Source organism: Channa argus, chromosome 4 (genome assembly GCF_033026475.1).
Source record: "Channa argus isolate prfri chromosome 4, Channa argus male v1.0, whole genome shotgun sequence".
In the NCBI taxonomy this organism is placed as follows: domain Eukaryota; kingdom Metazoa; phylum Chordata; class Actinopteri; order Anabantiformes; family Channidae; genus Channa; species Channa argus.
In genome coordinates, this window is record NC_090200.1 from 26,411,974 (window position 1) to 26,428,209 (window position 16,236).

Genomic DNA, 16,236 nt, shown 5'->3' on the forward strand with positions numbered 1-16,236 from the left:
CTGTGCAGCAGTGGAACAAACACAGCAACCAACATATTAAACACAAGAAGTGTATTTAACTAAAAACTCAGGGACTTCAGAACAAGGAAACCTCAACCTCAGCAAAAATGCTCACTGACTTCTGCATTTTAGGACTCACTGCTATTGCAGTCAATTTTTATTCTGAGAAAAAGTCTGTACATTTTAACATTCATTTATACATAGCAAACACAGTTAATAATTTAAAAATGGTTGGGTAGGTGGACATTTGGAAATCTGTTAAACAGTACAGTCCTAGGGAACCATCAGCTTTGCACATTTATCAAGGCTTGCATGACAATCCAGATTTATTCCTAGCTCTCCTTATTAAGAAAATACTGGAATTAAGTATGTTGTATTAAAACACATTTTCACCTTCAACAGACAAAACTCAGTATTTGCGACCTCTCTTTGCACTCACTGAAGCGCAACTTGAATTCTTTAAGGGAGCTTTCTTGAAGTTTTCTTAAGTAATCTTCTGGTCTATTGTGCCAGGCTTCCTTTAGCACTCCCCACAGTTTGACTTTAGACTTATGCTGTCTTTTATGTCTATCTCTGTCAGATGATCACATATTACTTATGTGTTAGTCAAGTCTCTGTGGAGGCCAGTCCATGACTGTCCATGACTGTGTTTTATCTTTTCCAGATACAATTTCAGTGCAGATGAAGCTACCTGATGGTCAGCCAGGTCCTTGCTGGAGGTCTTCCAGTCTCTCAAAAAATATTTCCTATGTTTTCTACGTGTATTCTAATAAATACTAATACTTATAGTAATCCTAGCATTGCTACAACAACAAATCTACTAGGACCTTACATGTTTGCACAGTGCTGCATGTTCTACATACTGTCTTAGTGTCCTGGTCAAGGACACTTGGACATGTAGTTAGGAGGAACTGGACCACAGTCAATGTAGTTCATAATCAACTCAGTCATCACAAATATTCCATTTGTCTGTTGTGAATCTTGTTTTTTCTTTTTCACCTTTCCATCCTTGATCAATCTGATAAACAGCTCAAAGTAATTTCAGCCCACAAGTTTTAAGATCCTGGAGCTACCTCTGGCTTGACCTGTCAACCCAGCTTGAAACAGGGAAAACAGACCCGTCTAGTGCCTCACATTAAGACTAGCTTCAGTATTCTCTCTGACTAAACATAATGATGAAGAACTTGTACCCATGACATTCCAACAAGCCTCCTCAGGTACATTTATTCAAATGCTTTTTTGACTGAACCTCCATGGTAGGAATAGCTGTTGTTGCTAGGAGATTTTTGACACAGATTAGGAACACAAATAAGCAAGTTCACAATTACGTCCACACATGCTCTCCCACACACACACACACACACACACACACACACACAGAAACACCTTTGTGTTTTCTGTTTACCTGCAGTGGAACATTCCAGGCCATGTAGACGTGACTCTTGTACTGGTCCATCCAGACGTCAGCCACCCTCAGAGCATTACGACGCACATGGGCTGTCAGGTTCTCTGTGTAGGGTTTATGGGCACGCTCAATGTGGGCAATCCTGGAGCATGGCAGGACCTCCACACTGCCACCACATTGCCACACCTTTGTGAAAACACACATACACAAAAACACACAAATGCATTAGTGACTGCAGGGACTTCCAAAATAAAAGTACAGACATTTTAAATACCAGCCAGGTGCAGGTCAGTTAAAACCTCTGTCCTCAAAATAGTGGATTCAATCCTCCTTTAATTTTGTTCGATGTTTTGTTGCCTGCCATGTGATTTTATTGCCTCCTACCAGGAGTGCATTTAAGTTAGTCTTAGAGTTTTTCCATCAATAAACCTGTTAATAAATCTACTCCCTCTCACCCTCTATTCACCTGGGTCCATCTGTATATAAATCCCGAAAAATGTAGGGAAGTTAGAGGGAAGTTCATGTAAATGTACTACCCAAACTTCCTCATTCAGGTCTACAATCTCTACTACCCACTCTGCTCTGCCAAAGAATGGCATTTGATGGTCTCTAGTCCACACAGCAAAAAACCCTAGCCAAAACTCTCCAGTTTAGTGGCCCAACAACAAAAAAAAAGCTACCTAACTCTGCATGCTTAGCAATGTTTAAAAAGCCGTTCAACACAAAACTATTACTATGCACTTAAACTAAAACTACTAAATAAAAAGGGATAGAACCCTTAGGTTTTCTCGTTGACTTAGATTTTTTTGCTTAATTTGTACATAACTTATGTCACTCTAAGTAAAAGCATCTGCCAGATGACTAAATCTAAATGTGATGTAAATATATGTTCAGCTTCTTTCAACAAGTTTGTTGCATTGGAACAAAACTTATTGCAGACAGGGTTTTCCTACGCTGACCCTGTGAGCTCACAGCACTGCAAATCGAGACAAGAATTTGACAACACAGGGGCAGCATTAAGAAATGCACTGCAACAGGCACAACACAATGGAAGTGGCTCCGGAAGCAATAAAAATTACATTTACAAATCTAAATTTACGTGACTTTTTTGTGTCCCCTGAAACTGTTTTGGACAACGATCACAGCAGATTATCTCTAACCCGAACAATGTTTATTTTGTGGCTAAACTAAACCCTTGTGTCTTTTTGCCTACCAGTCCAACCAAACTGCTGTGTTTGTATAGATGTAATCCAGATTCATAAGCTTTCAGTGTTGTTACTATGTCAGTTGTTTGAACTGCTCACATTTTTAATTGCTGCAGTTTTAGATCAGTCTGTGCTTTTTCCATGGCAACACACATTTCTGACCTTTATAAAGTAAACAAATATCCATGATACTCCTGCTTGAAATTCTGTAGCTGGCAGTAGGAGTCAGTGTCCCGACTAAACAAGCACTGGAGAATGCAGATTTTCAACAGAAATGCCAGTTTTCTTTGTTCCACTTGTGCACTTTGTTTATGTGCTTGTGCTGTAATCCCCCCTGCTGGCAAGTCTCCTTCCCTCTATCCTTTCAAAGCAAAGAACTACTGCAAAACAGCTGTGGAAGTATAGCACTGGCCCAGTGCCCAGGCAGGAGCACAAACTAAAGCCAAATTCTGAGATAATACACGCTTCTCTCAGAAATACCTTTATGCTCTCTTTAAAGGATTTACAACACAGAGTTAGAGTATAAGGAACTATTCTTCGAGCATAACAAGCTGTGCCTGACCATGTGGGTGTGCAGAGCAAGATAGAGGCCGAGACAAGGAAAAATGCAGACGTTGAAAAGAAAGAGAAACAGGAGAGGTTCAGAAAGGGTGTAAAGCATGAAAGGAAGGGAAGGTAAAGGGATAAAAAAAGAAGGGAGATAAAGTAGGAAGCATAAAGAGATGATAAAGGAACTGAAATGTCGGGCTGATTTGGCAAGACCTAGTACATTTACAGCCCTGATTTTTTCCTAGTCTTCAACAGTTTAACACGAAACAAATCTTGCTCATGGACTTGTGTGTTTTAAAAGTCTTAATGAGAAAATGAGAGGCAAAAGGCAACAACAAAATTAAGTTGTGAATTATAAAATCATGCCAGGAAAGACCACCCGTCGTGATAAAAAAGACAGCATGAGACAATGAGCATTAAATATGCACAATATTACACCACGGCACAGATGAAACTTCATAAAAGCAATCTTTATCACAATAGGAGTGTGCAGGCAGAGATATCGAGCACTTCAGCAGAAACTGGGGAGAAAAAAAAAATCACATTGTTGATAACAAAAAGGCGCCTGTGTTTGGTTTGAAGGAGATAGAAATAGAACAAACTAGCTGATCCCTGACTTAAACCTTAGGATGAACTCAACATGTGATGAATTACTTAATGCAGGAGCAATGCCCTTGAGACATGTACACAGAACTGATTCTGTCAAAATTTCACTGATCATTTAAATAATCATTCATCTAAGATAGGGGGGCTTTTGCAATGCAATGGTATGTTTTGAAAAAAGTTGATGTTGACAATCTTCTCATTTTTGTTGACAGTCAGAAGTGACAATGGTGATGCGTTTCAGTTAGGTTTATTTGTTGTCAGCTTGTCACTTTCTAGAGTGTCAATATCTTCCATTTACTTCTAACAGATAGGGACGGGTGAGCATGTCTACTTCCAGCCCTCCTCAACCAACCAGCAGCTCTCTGCTGAAATGGCTTTGCTTTAGTTTAGTATTTGTTGTCATTGCTGGAGAGGGCGACTGATTTGCAGCACAGTGCATAGGCTAAAGTGTAATGTAGGCAAAGAGCAGCTGGGAACATCTGATGCAGGTCAGAAAAACATGGACTACTGGGGTCGCAGCAGTGGCCTCCAGCAGAGACACCAACTGTTCACTGCCTTCCTGTTTGTGCTACACTGATAGACTCATCTAAGTCTAATGCCAACAGGTGCTCAGGCAATTTGTTTCCACAGAAGGAGCTTATACAGAATTATATAGAGAATTTACTCTGTGAACTTTACAGAAGCACTTATGGTCACTGCACTATGAGGAACTCAGGAAAAAGCCATTATCAGACTTGACTGTAGAGTTTTGACATTCAAAGCCCCATATGGTGAAAGTCAAGGCTGAGCCCTGCACAAAAGCTTTTTATGAGCCCAAAAAAGACATGTTACTGCCAATCACCCAAAGTATGTGGAAAGAACAGGACATTTTAAGACTTTAGCTGATTTGGTCATTTATATTCATGACATGACATAATATAATTCTTATCAGGTTAAAGTCATATTCAGTGTGCTATCATTCATATTATGATCATATATCATATATTCTTGGCTTGGATAAGCTGAATACAGCCAGCTCACTGCATCACAATAAACACAAATTGAACACTGTTTATTAATTGTTCATTGTATTGTCAGTCTGCACGGAGTCACGCTAGCAGTTGTGGTGGCTAATCTCCATTACGGAGGTTGAATGAGGACATACAGTTAGGACACATTAAAATCTCTTTTTGATTTAGTTATATTACTGTTTCCTGTCAGAACATGATACATAGTTGAAATAACACTAGATATAATTAGATTCTTAATTATGATAATAAATTGCTTTTAATGAATATATTTAGGAACAAAGGTTCCTTTTATTTGACTTTCCTGCATATTCAGGAAGTCCTGCATTGAAATGAAAAAGCTACTCTGACCCACCCAAACATGAGATATTGAAGGTGCATAAAGTCGACTAAAGGCCAAAGTGTACTTCTCCGTCTATATACATAAACTTTGATGCAGGCCTATGCAGAGGGAAAGGGGAATTATGGGTAATTGTAGGTCACAGAGGCCCTGACGTGCACACTTCCCAAATCTCAACAACGCGTGGTGTGGAGATTTGCATCACACAAGCTGATTGGATAATGTTGGGAGTTGGGATCTAAACAGGAAAAGAACCAGAAAAAAGAACAGAAAATCAGAACAAGAAACATAACAGTCAGAATGTCTACATGTTCACATGAAATTTATATACAACCCCAATTCCATAAAAGTTGGGAAAAACAGGAAATGCAATGGTTTGCAAACCCCATAAACTCATATTTTATTCACAACAACATCAGATGTTGAAACTGAGAAAATGTAACATTCCATGAAAATTATTAGCTCATTTTGAATTTGATGGCAGCAACACATTTCAAAAGTGTTGGAAGAGGGTGATGTTTACCATTGTGTTGCATTCCTTCTTCTTTTAACAACTGTCTGTAAAGGTCTGGGAAGTGAGGAGACCAGCTGCTGGGGTTTTAGGAGAGGAATGTTGTCCCATTCTTGTCTGATGCAGGAGGTGCTCAACAGTCCTGGGCCTTTGTTACCTGTTTTTTTGTTTTATGATGCGCCAAATATTTTTTATTAGTGAAATGTCTGGACAGCAGGCAGGCCAGTTCAGCACCCAGACTCTTCCCCTGCAAAGCCAGGGTGTTGTGGTGAATGCAGTATGTGGTTTAGCATTGTCTTGCTGAAATATGTAAGGCCTTCCCTGAAAGAGATTTTGTGTGGATGGGAGCATATGTGTGGATGGTGCCTTTCCAGATGTGTAAGCTGCTCATGCCAGGCACTAATGCACCTCCATACCATTAGAGATGCAGGCTTTTGAAGTGTCTGCTGATAAAAAGCTGGAGGGTCCCTCTCCTCTTTAGTCCACAGGACATGGCCTCCATGGTTTCCTCAGATTCATCCACAAAACAGTTTTCTAATTTGCCTCAGACAATTTTAAATGAGCTTTGGCCCAAAGAACACGGCGACTTTTCTAGATTCTGTTCACATATGGCTTTTTCTTTGCATGATACAGCTTCAATTTACATTTGTGGATTGCGCGACAAACAGTGTTCACAGACAAGGATTTGTGGATCTTCCCAACTTTTTGGGAATTGTGGTTGTAGGTACCAACGTCTTGTTGATGAAAACACTTAGTAAAGCCAAATTTTTTCAAGAGAAAGTGGTGAAAAACAAAGACAACGGACTCTTGGCAGTAGTTGGTTTGGATAAAAGCGCTATATAAGCGACCATAGTAGTTGGTATCAGCCACATGTTGTTATTCTTGACCAAAGATGGACCACGGACCAGTGATGGTTGAGATTAGGCATTTGGGTTGGGTGGTTAGGGTTTCAATCCAATTGTCAAGTTGACTAAAGAGGAGAGGGACCATCCAGCTTGTTATCAGTGGACAGTTCAAAAGCCTGCATGTCTGATGGTATGGGGGTGCATTAGTGCCTATGGTGTGGGCAGCTTACACATCTGGAAAGGCACCATCAATGCTGAAAGAGGTTTATAGCAACTTATGCTCCCATCCAGACTATGTCTCTTTCAGGGAAGACCTTGCATATTTCAGCAAGACAATGCTAAACCACATACTGCAACCAACAGCATGGCTTTGCAGGAGAAGAGTCTGGGCGTGAATTGGCCTGCCTGCTTCGCTGACCTTTCACTAATAGAAAACATTTGGCACATCGTAAAACAAAAAATCTAGCAACAAAGGCCCAGGACAGCTGAGCAGCTAGAATGCTGCATCGGACAATAATGGGACAACATTCCTCTTCTAAAACGCCAGTAACTGATCTCCTCACTTCTCAAACATTAACAGAAAGTTGTTAAAAAAAGAGGGGATGATACACAATGGTAAACATCACCCTCTTCCAACTTTTTTGAGATGTGTTGCTGCCATCAAATTCAAAATGAGCTAATATTTTTCATGAAATGGTAAAATGTCTCGGTTTCAACATCTGATATGTTGTTTCTGTTCTGTTGTGAATAAAATATGGGTTGATGAGATTTGCTAATCATTGCATTCTGTTTTTGTTTGCGTTTTCACTTCTTCCCACCCTTTTTGGAATCGGGGTTGTTAGTAGTTAACTTCTCTATCTGGGAAAACATAAAATGAAAGTGGAAATGTCCTTTTTTAATTGGATATAAGGGAATGAACAGGGTGAAGCTGAGGCAGCAACAACTATCAGCACTTCACAAGTGGACACAATGGGGGTGGAAGTTAATGACACCGCACAGCTGCATTGCAGTGGGTTTTTCTTCTTTAGGATAGAGGGCACAGCACAGGAATCACCCAGCCAACTCCACTTTCAGTGCTCCCGTCATCCCGCCACTCTCCACAGCTGTTCACTAAATCTTCTCTTGACATGGTCAAGCCTGAGAGAATTATACATTTTCAGAGTGTAATGTTTTCTTAACCCAGTGGCTCAGATCAGTATCAGCCAGGCCTGGGCTCATGATCAAACCTGAGCTTCACTAACACTGCACTGTAAATCCCTCCACAGTGAGTCAACACTTTCTCTCTGGAGGTTTAGTCTTGGAGCTGTTTTGACAGTCGCATCCTCTTGGGACTTAGGATTTGCAGTCTCCGGAGGATTTTGCAGAGCCCTCTGCCTCTGGAGATCCGATTACAGATACAATCCCTGCAGCAACTGTTAATGTTGTAGCCCAACTCTGGCTTATCCTAGATACAGCCGGAAAATGCAAGCAAACTGAAAAAATATACAATTTCCAATTATTTGAATTAGTTAAATGTGAGTGAATGTAACTGAAATTCCCTGAAAATACTAAATCATTACATTAACTTGCAGTGCTATCTAGTAACTCTTAGAGTAATCCGCTCAGTTTGCATGTCAGACTGAATAATTCATGCGAATGACTCATAAAACCCCCATTCTGTCAAAAGAAAGGTCACTCCCCTTTTTCTATTTACTGGACATGTAGGAATATTTCTATTTGAAAATGGTTGATGCCTTTTCTTTATTCAGTGCACACATTATAGTATGATACAGACTTACCCTGATGCCCAGCTCCACGTTTTCTCCGCCGTAAATTTCCATGCCTTCATCTAGAAGGCCAATCTCCTCAAAGTACTTCCGGTCCACCACAAAGCAGCCAATCAGAGCAGGGCTTCTAAAAACAGCAGATAAATGGAGTGACGAGGGGAGATCAAAAAAAGAAAGGGGAGAAAATGTTTTGTATTGAGCACAATACATAGCAATTGGGGCTAAATGCAACACATAACCCACAATTAGGCCCCCACAGAAACAAGGCCCTGAAGATCTATTTTTTTTTTTTTTTTTACGTGTGCTGCACACTGAAAGGTTTAAATACAGGCCTTTGCCTTCCATGATAAAAGCTACGCAGTACATTATACTTTCAAATGATCCAGCTGTCAAATTGATGCACACAACAAATTCAGGACATTTTGAGGAAATCCAGGGAAAAAAGCAAACAGATCTTTCATCAGCATCAAACTGAATCAACAGGAATGAAACATAACTCCTATTAGCAGTCATGTTGTCATTCCCAAACATCTCATCTTATCAATATGAAATATGGCACCGCTGCAGCTACAGCTTGTTTGGGTGAATTTGTTTTCCCTGTGGATACACACTTTGGCAGAGAGCCAAACACACTAAAACCCCCAACTTGCTAATAGAAAAGAAGCTCTCCCAGCACTAGATTTTAGCACAATGAAACCATTTCTCAAATACAGCATTGGCACAAACATAAGATTATTCAGTTTATAAGACGACACCCCCATTTTGAAACACCTGTTTTTTGAAAAATCCTTTTTGAAGGGAAAACATTCTAAAGAAAATACAATAGGCTGGACCCTACCTCAAGTGTCATTGGACGAGAGGCAGGGTACACCCTGGACAGGTTGCCAGTCTATCTCAGGGCCACAGAGATATACAGAACCATTCGCACTCACGTTCACACCTACGGGCAATTTAGAGTCAACATTTAACCTAAGCTTTGGACTGTGGGAGGAAACCAGAGTAAATGGAGGAAACCCACGCAAGCACGGGGAGAACATGCAAACTCCACACAGACAGGCCAAGGCCGCCCTGGGTGCAAACCTGCCAGAATGTGATTGGTAGTGGCAAATCTGTGCCAACATATTGTTTTCCTTCTATTCTACATAGAATAGTGACTGACTAAGGCATAAGGACTGAGCAGAACAATCTGGTTTGCGTACAGAGCTAGCCACAGCACCAGCACAGCAACGTGAACTGCAACAGCTGTGACTAGTCCATTTGGTCCTTTTGTCTCAGCTGGTTCAATCCCATATTAGTAATAATCTTTAAGAAAATATTTTATGATGAATCTAATATTATATAGTCATAATATTGTTATAGTTATATATAACGTAGTTATAATATATTATTATATCATAATATTATGAGATACCCATACTATTAAAATATTATTATTAATAATATTGATTTATATTGAACTTGAAAATACAGTTATGGTAGTGGTATGATGGTATTGACTTAGTGAAGCCAATGAACTGACAAAACTGCATCAGAAACACCAGTATAACATCACATCTGTTAATATCACTCTTTGAGTGGAAATAAAAATGCTAAGAATCTGTCAGCATTCTTACTCCTACTCTAATTTTTACCATTACTAACTCACTCTGTCGAGCTCTGCATAGGTGAGGCAACATCATAGTAGAACCAGTGTTAATGGTTTCAAAAAATCTTTGGTGTTAAAAGGAGTTTGTGTTAATGTGTTATTATGGTGTTACGTTTGAAAGCTAAAACATAAATATTAAAAAGGTAAAATGACAAAATTATAAAATAAGGAAGAACACGACCCTATTTCCTTGTAATTTATTTATTCATTTTTTGTCCTTTCTGCTGCCTGTGAGTTCAGGGTCGACACAGCGGATCATTGTCCGCATGTTGATTTGGCACAGTTTTTTACGCCGGATGCTCTTCCTGAACCCTCCCCAATTTCTACCGGGCTTGGGCCGGCACTGCACAGGTGGGGAGGGGAATGGGCTGTTGGGGGTTCAGTGTTCAGGGACACTTTGACATATAGCAAGGGCCGGGGATTGAACAACTCACCCTGTGGTCTGTGGACGACTGCCTTTACCAACTGAGCTACAGCCGCCCCCGACCCTATTTCCTTGTAATAATAATACATATTATTATTAATATATGATACACTGTTGTACAACACTGTTGGCATATCGCACCAACAGACCGAAGCAGTAAATGTGCTATCTAAGTGTATGTCTGCAGCGATAAAACAAGATGTGAAGTGACTGCGAACTTTGATCTTCAAGTTTCTCTACAGGTGTTCACTGGGTTTTTAAGTGTGGTCTTTGGTTGGACCAATCAAGGACAGTGAGAGACTTGTCCTGAAGTCACTCCAGCATTGTCTTTGCTTTATGCTCGAGTCTCATGCACTCTGGAGCCGGTTTCTCTAATCTCAGTATGTCTCTACTGTTTAGAAGCCCCCTGCGGCTTGATGCTGCCACCATTATGCTGCACTGATCAGCATTTAGGAAACATCAGATATCTATACTGCATTTACTTTGTTGAGTATTAAACACTACACCGAAAGGCTACTTGTTAGACAATCCTGTGACAAATGTACACTTGAGAAAAAGTTCCTAAGAAGATGGAAAAATAAATAATTGGGGCTATTTATCATCCTCTATTACAGTATCAAGCAGGACACATCCTCTTGTCTTTGTCCTGATCTATAAACACTGCATCATTGATTTGCTTGCTATGAACCACAACAGTGGACCTATTATCCTCTTGAAGGTATAGGCAATTTTGCTCTTGTTGCTGGGCTGTTTTCCTGTAGCAGCTTCTGCAGCTAAGCAGTCTTTAACTGTCATATTGGAAATGCATTCGTGACACTGGAGGCTGAGTCAAATCTTTAGTGAGTGACAAAACTTACCTGCTTTCCTTCTTAAATCTGTATAACCGATGGGACTAGTTTTGATATGATACACTTCATGTGCTTTGCAGCTTTACCCCATGCCCCATGAATATTGACACTAAACTTACCGATGTTTATATAATTACTCATGAGGAATTGTGTTAAAAAAAATATAATGTAAAAAAATGAGCTTGTTAAATAATATCAAATGCACTTCAATATCCTTTATTAATTATTATTAATTAGATATTAATAATTAATATCACACCTACTGATCCCTTTCTTTGTGTTGCACATCTTTTATTACATGAAAGACATTTGTTTTTTTATTAATTCTTAAAAGTTTTACCTGATAGGGGCTGTTTGGTTGCGTTGTGTCCACCAGGACTTTGGTGGGTTGAGGTATCGACACCACAGTTCCCAGTCAAAGCCCTGAGCAGACAGTGGGTATTCTTCGATCTCAAAGGTGTCATATTTAATGTTGTCAAAAGAGGGGGACACCACCCGAGTCCGGTCCTCCTTTATTCGCTGCAGAATGGGTTCTGCCCTGTGGGACAAAAGGGGACAGATAGAACATCTTTAAAAGATGACTATAATCCAAGAAGCCTACTCTACCTATCGCTCGGCAAGAGTAGTGGGTACACCCTGGACAGGTCCCCAGTCTATAGGTCCAACACAGACAGACAACCATTCACACCTATGGGCAATTTGGAGTCACCAATTAACCAAACTTGCATGTCTTTGGACTGTTGGAGGAAACTAGAATACCCGCAGAAAACACACACAAGCACAGGCTGGGGATTTGAACCAGGCACCTTCTAGCTGTGAAGAAGCTGTGCTAACCACTCCACCACTGTGCTGAACTGTTAAGAAGTAAATAAATATGAAGTAAATAGGATTGAAAATAACAAGAGTACTTGTAATGTATAATTTTGTTAAATTTACTGGTGAAAGTTGTCTAAACATCTAATCTAAAGTAGCTAAGGTAAAAAGTTGATATCCAAATATCTAAGAATTGTATCACATTTTCAATAGTTCTAAAGTAATTCACTAAATATTGCATTTTACATCTCACTTTAAACCACACCTAACATGTACGACAGTGTATTAGACTCAATATGTGTATTGTTTTCAATATACATTTCTGATTGGCCACATTATACCATTACTGCAAATATTATCACAGTTATACAGTACAGCAAAACTCTTATAAAGGACTAAAATTGTGTGATTTTGAATTTTGGTGGAAATAAAAATGTAGTGACAGCTTTAATGGTGCTGGATTAACCCTGACATAATTTCTCTGGAGACGACCTGTTTGCTGTAAAGAAAAACATTTAGGTTAATAAATCAAATGTAGATATGGTCTTTAAAAAAATCATTAAGATGTTAATAATGCTGTGCTAGTTAATTGTGCACACTGTCCCTCTGTCACACACACAGAGACACATTTCTATCCTCCTGCTGTGTGACACACAGAGCCAACTAAATACAACCCTAATTCCAAAAAGTTGGGAAGTTGTGAAAACATAATTAAAAACAAAATGCAATGGTTTGCAAACCTTATCGACCCATATTTTATTCACAATAGAACATGAACAACATATCAGATGTGAAAACTGAATATTTTTAAGTTTCATGGGAAATATTAGCGCATTTTTAATTTGATGGCAGCAACAAATCTCAAATAAGCTGGATGAGGAGCAACAAAAAGCTGGAAAAGTGATTGCTGCAAATCAAAAATAAATGGAGGAGGATTTAACAACTAATTAGGTTAATAGGCAACAGGTCAGTAACATCACTGGGTATAAAAGGAGCATTTCAGAGAAGCATAACCTCTTGAATATAATGATGGGCAGAGAGGTTCAAACTGACCCCAAAAATTGTGGAACAATTTTAGAATAATTTTCCTCAAATTAAAATTGTGAAGACTTTGTAGATTCCACCATCTACAGTATATAACATCATCAAAAGATTCAGAAAATGAGGAGGAATATCTGTGTGCAAGGGACAAGGTCAAAACTGGATGTGCCTGACCTTTCGGGCCTCAGGCAGCACTGCGTTAAAAACAGGCATGATTCTGTGAACACAATTCACTGTGCAATCCACAAATAAGTAAGTTAAAGCTGTATCATGCAATGGAGAAGGACCACCCAGCTTGTTATGAGTGGACAGTTCAAAGTTGTGCATCTCTAATCTCTGGTATAGGGGGGTGCATTAAGGCCTATGGCATGGGCTTCTTATACATCTGGAATGGCAGCATCAATGCTGAAAAGTACATAAAGGTTATAGAGCAACATATGCCCCCATCCAGACTATGTCTCTTTCAGAGAAGTCTTTGCATATTTTAGTAAGACAATGCTAAACCACATACTGCATCCACCACAACAGCACGGCTTTACAGGAGAAGAGTCTGGGTGCTGAACTGGCCTGTCAGCAGTCCAGACCTTTCACCAATAGAAAACATTTGGCACATCATAAAACAAAAAATCTAGCAACAAAGGCCACATTCCTCTCCTAAACCTTCAGCAACTGGTCTCCTCACTTCTCAGAAGTTTACAGACAGTTGTTGAAAGAAGGGAGGATGCTATTCAACATTGGTAAACATTTTTGGAAGATGGTGCTCTTCCAACTTTTTTTGAGACGTGTTGATGCCATCCAAAATGAGGTAATGTTTTCTATGAAATGTTAAAATTTCTCAGTTTTAACTTCTGATATGTTGTTTATGTTCTATTGTGAATATAATATTGGTTGATGCAATTTGCAAATTATTGCATTTTGTTTTAATTTACATTTTACACATTTTCCCAACTGTCTTTCAAATTGGGGTTATAAATTTGTACACACATAAGATAAGATTACAATCCTTACAATAACAAGTATGAAAACAACAAAGAGCAAGTGACCAAAGCTACAGACTGATTATGACCCACACTGAACTTAGAGTAAGTGTTAAACAACAGTAGGCCTGAAATGAGGGAATATTTCTAAAACTGGGACCCAAGTAGAGAGGAAGGCATGAGACAAGGTAGAGCCCAACTAGCAGCCCAGAGGCAATGACAACAATACTATGGAGAGAACATACAATTGCAATTCACAGTAGAAAAGCCAAAAACATACACCAGATGTGTTTTTACTCCTCCTGGAATACCACAGATTCAGGAAAACTGACTAAAGGATGCATCTGTAAAAGAAGAAGACTGGATGGAACAGAATGCATGTCTGCAGTAATACTTGCAGTAATACTTGCAGGTGTGGTATAGCTGTGCGATACTGGTTTATATCAAAGGCTCATAATGAACATTTCCTTAACAACTAAAGCATATTGGTAGTTAAATGTATTTCCAGCCTAATTACAACTGTTACTTTAAGAGGGAGCTGTTGTTAACTGGCCTCAGGCTGAACATAGTCAGAAGTGGACCAGTCCCTCTGCTTCATTCTGCTACCAATTCACTGTGAGGGCTGATTAAAGACTGAATAAATTACTGTATTAGAGAGTAGGGAATAAAATAAGGCAGCTGGGGATTGTCAGTACAATCTGGAAGCTGAACAGTGGGTCTGCAGTCCTGACCTGATTAGGCAGGTCAATTCACCAGTCAGTAGTGAGGATGGATCTCAATCAAGACCTGAAGGAATGCTGGCCAAGGATCCTCAGGGTTAACACAGTGAAATCAGTAAATCTAGAAAAGCACTGACTGGCATGAAAAGTCTGGGAGACATTGGGCATTTCATTCAGCCTTGAAAGCCATTCCCGGGGTTTTAACTTTAATTTGAGGGAGAGTACACTTGATGTGGTCTCATTCAGAGCTGCCGAGGGCAAGGTCAGATACAGCATGAGAGAAGAGTTGAGAAGTCCAACAGAGATCACCTCGGGAACTCTGGAGTTCATACAAGGGAAAATACAAACTAAGCACAGTCCTTGGGCCAATAATATGGAATTCAGTGGATGTTGAATGCAGGCCTGTGGCTGTGTTTATAGCCTTGCAAATGTGCAGACTCATAAGATTCACACAGCATTTGTAGGCGACCTGTGCCGTAATCACGGAGCTTTGAACAGGGGAAAAGAGCATTTCAGTCAAGGAGGGTGAGCAGGTTGATTAGACATTCAGCCATAAATAACAGCTAAGCACAAGCACAGATGTTTTTATGTATTTGAATCGTGTTCCGTGCAAGATAAATTGTTAAAGAATGATGCTGTGTGAACTGTAACGTGTTTTTTTTAAGCAAAAATAACTTCTAATAACTAATAATTAAGGTCATAATAGAACACATAGTATTTCTGAAGCTAGACAAAAGTTGAAAAAAATCTGCAGGTGATAGATGCATGCTAGTTAAAATGTCGAGGTAATTGCCATCATTGTGTTTCATATTTTGTGACAGCTGTCATAAAAAACACAAAAAGACAAAAATGATCAATTTTTAGTCTTAAATGGAAAACAAAAATTCACACTGGGTTAAGAAAATAGACACTTCTGACAGAGAAAAAAGAATTATATTAAAATTAATATGTTAAAAGTATTTTGAGCCAAATTGCCAAATGCTGCCATCCCACAAGGGAGAAAGGATAAACAGAGGATGTTGCTTCACAATCAATAATGATCAATAATGTCCTTTCAGTCCAGAGGTGTGTGATAATAACATGCGCCAACACTCCTTTATACTGATGGTTAGTTGGGCGTCTTTGGCTTTGTTTCCCCCCCCCCACACACAAATCTAGTTATTGGAGTGACAAATAGGTGAGGCAAAGGTTACACACTTGAGGTCAAATAAGAAAAAAATTATTTTCTCACAGCTGAATACTAAAATGTGCAGCTGCTCTTAAACACACACAGGAAACATTTTAGATTAGAGGAAGGCCACCTTGGTGAAAGTAAATGCATTGCTGTCGTTAATTTCAAACTATATAATTTTACGAAAAAGCGGAATATCATTGGAGTAGTTCTTGGCCGGGGCGTACTCGTGGCTTAGTGGTTAAGCCAGTTATTCAGTGAAAGATGATTACCCTAATGACAGCATATTCAAGCTGCTTGATTGATGATAATTTCAATGGATTTATGTAAGTTCACAAAATTCACTTTAAATTTTTGCTGAGCA

At 39.4% G+C, this 16,236-nt stretch overlaps 1 protein-coding gene across 3 annotated transcripts in view; it reads right to left on the reverse strand.

Annotated features, from left to right (window-relative positions):
* galnt18a (UDP-N-acetyl-alpha-D-galactosamine:polypeptide N-acetylgalactosaminyltransferase 18a) overlaps positions 1-16,236 on the reverse strand; it is a 156,502-nt gene that overhangs the window by 43,659 nt on the left and 96,607 nt on the right. For all 3 annotated transcript variants that reach the window (XR_010914263.1, XM_067502459.1, XM_067502460.1), the window contains exons 5-7: positions 11,492-11,689; positions 8,247-8,361; positions 1,406-1,591 (exon numbers count right to left, since the gene is read on the reverse strand). Coding sequence is in view for 2 of the 3 variants with exons in the window: in XM_067502459.1 (XP_067358560.1) it covers positions 1,406-1,591; positions 8,247-8,361; positions 11,492-11,689 (499 nt within the window). In the remaining variant the exon portion in view is untranslated. The remainder of the gene's footprint in view (positions 1-1,405; positions 1,592-8,246; positions 8,362-11,491; positions 11,690-16,236) is intronic.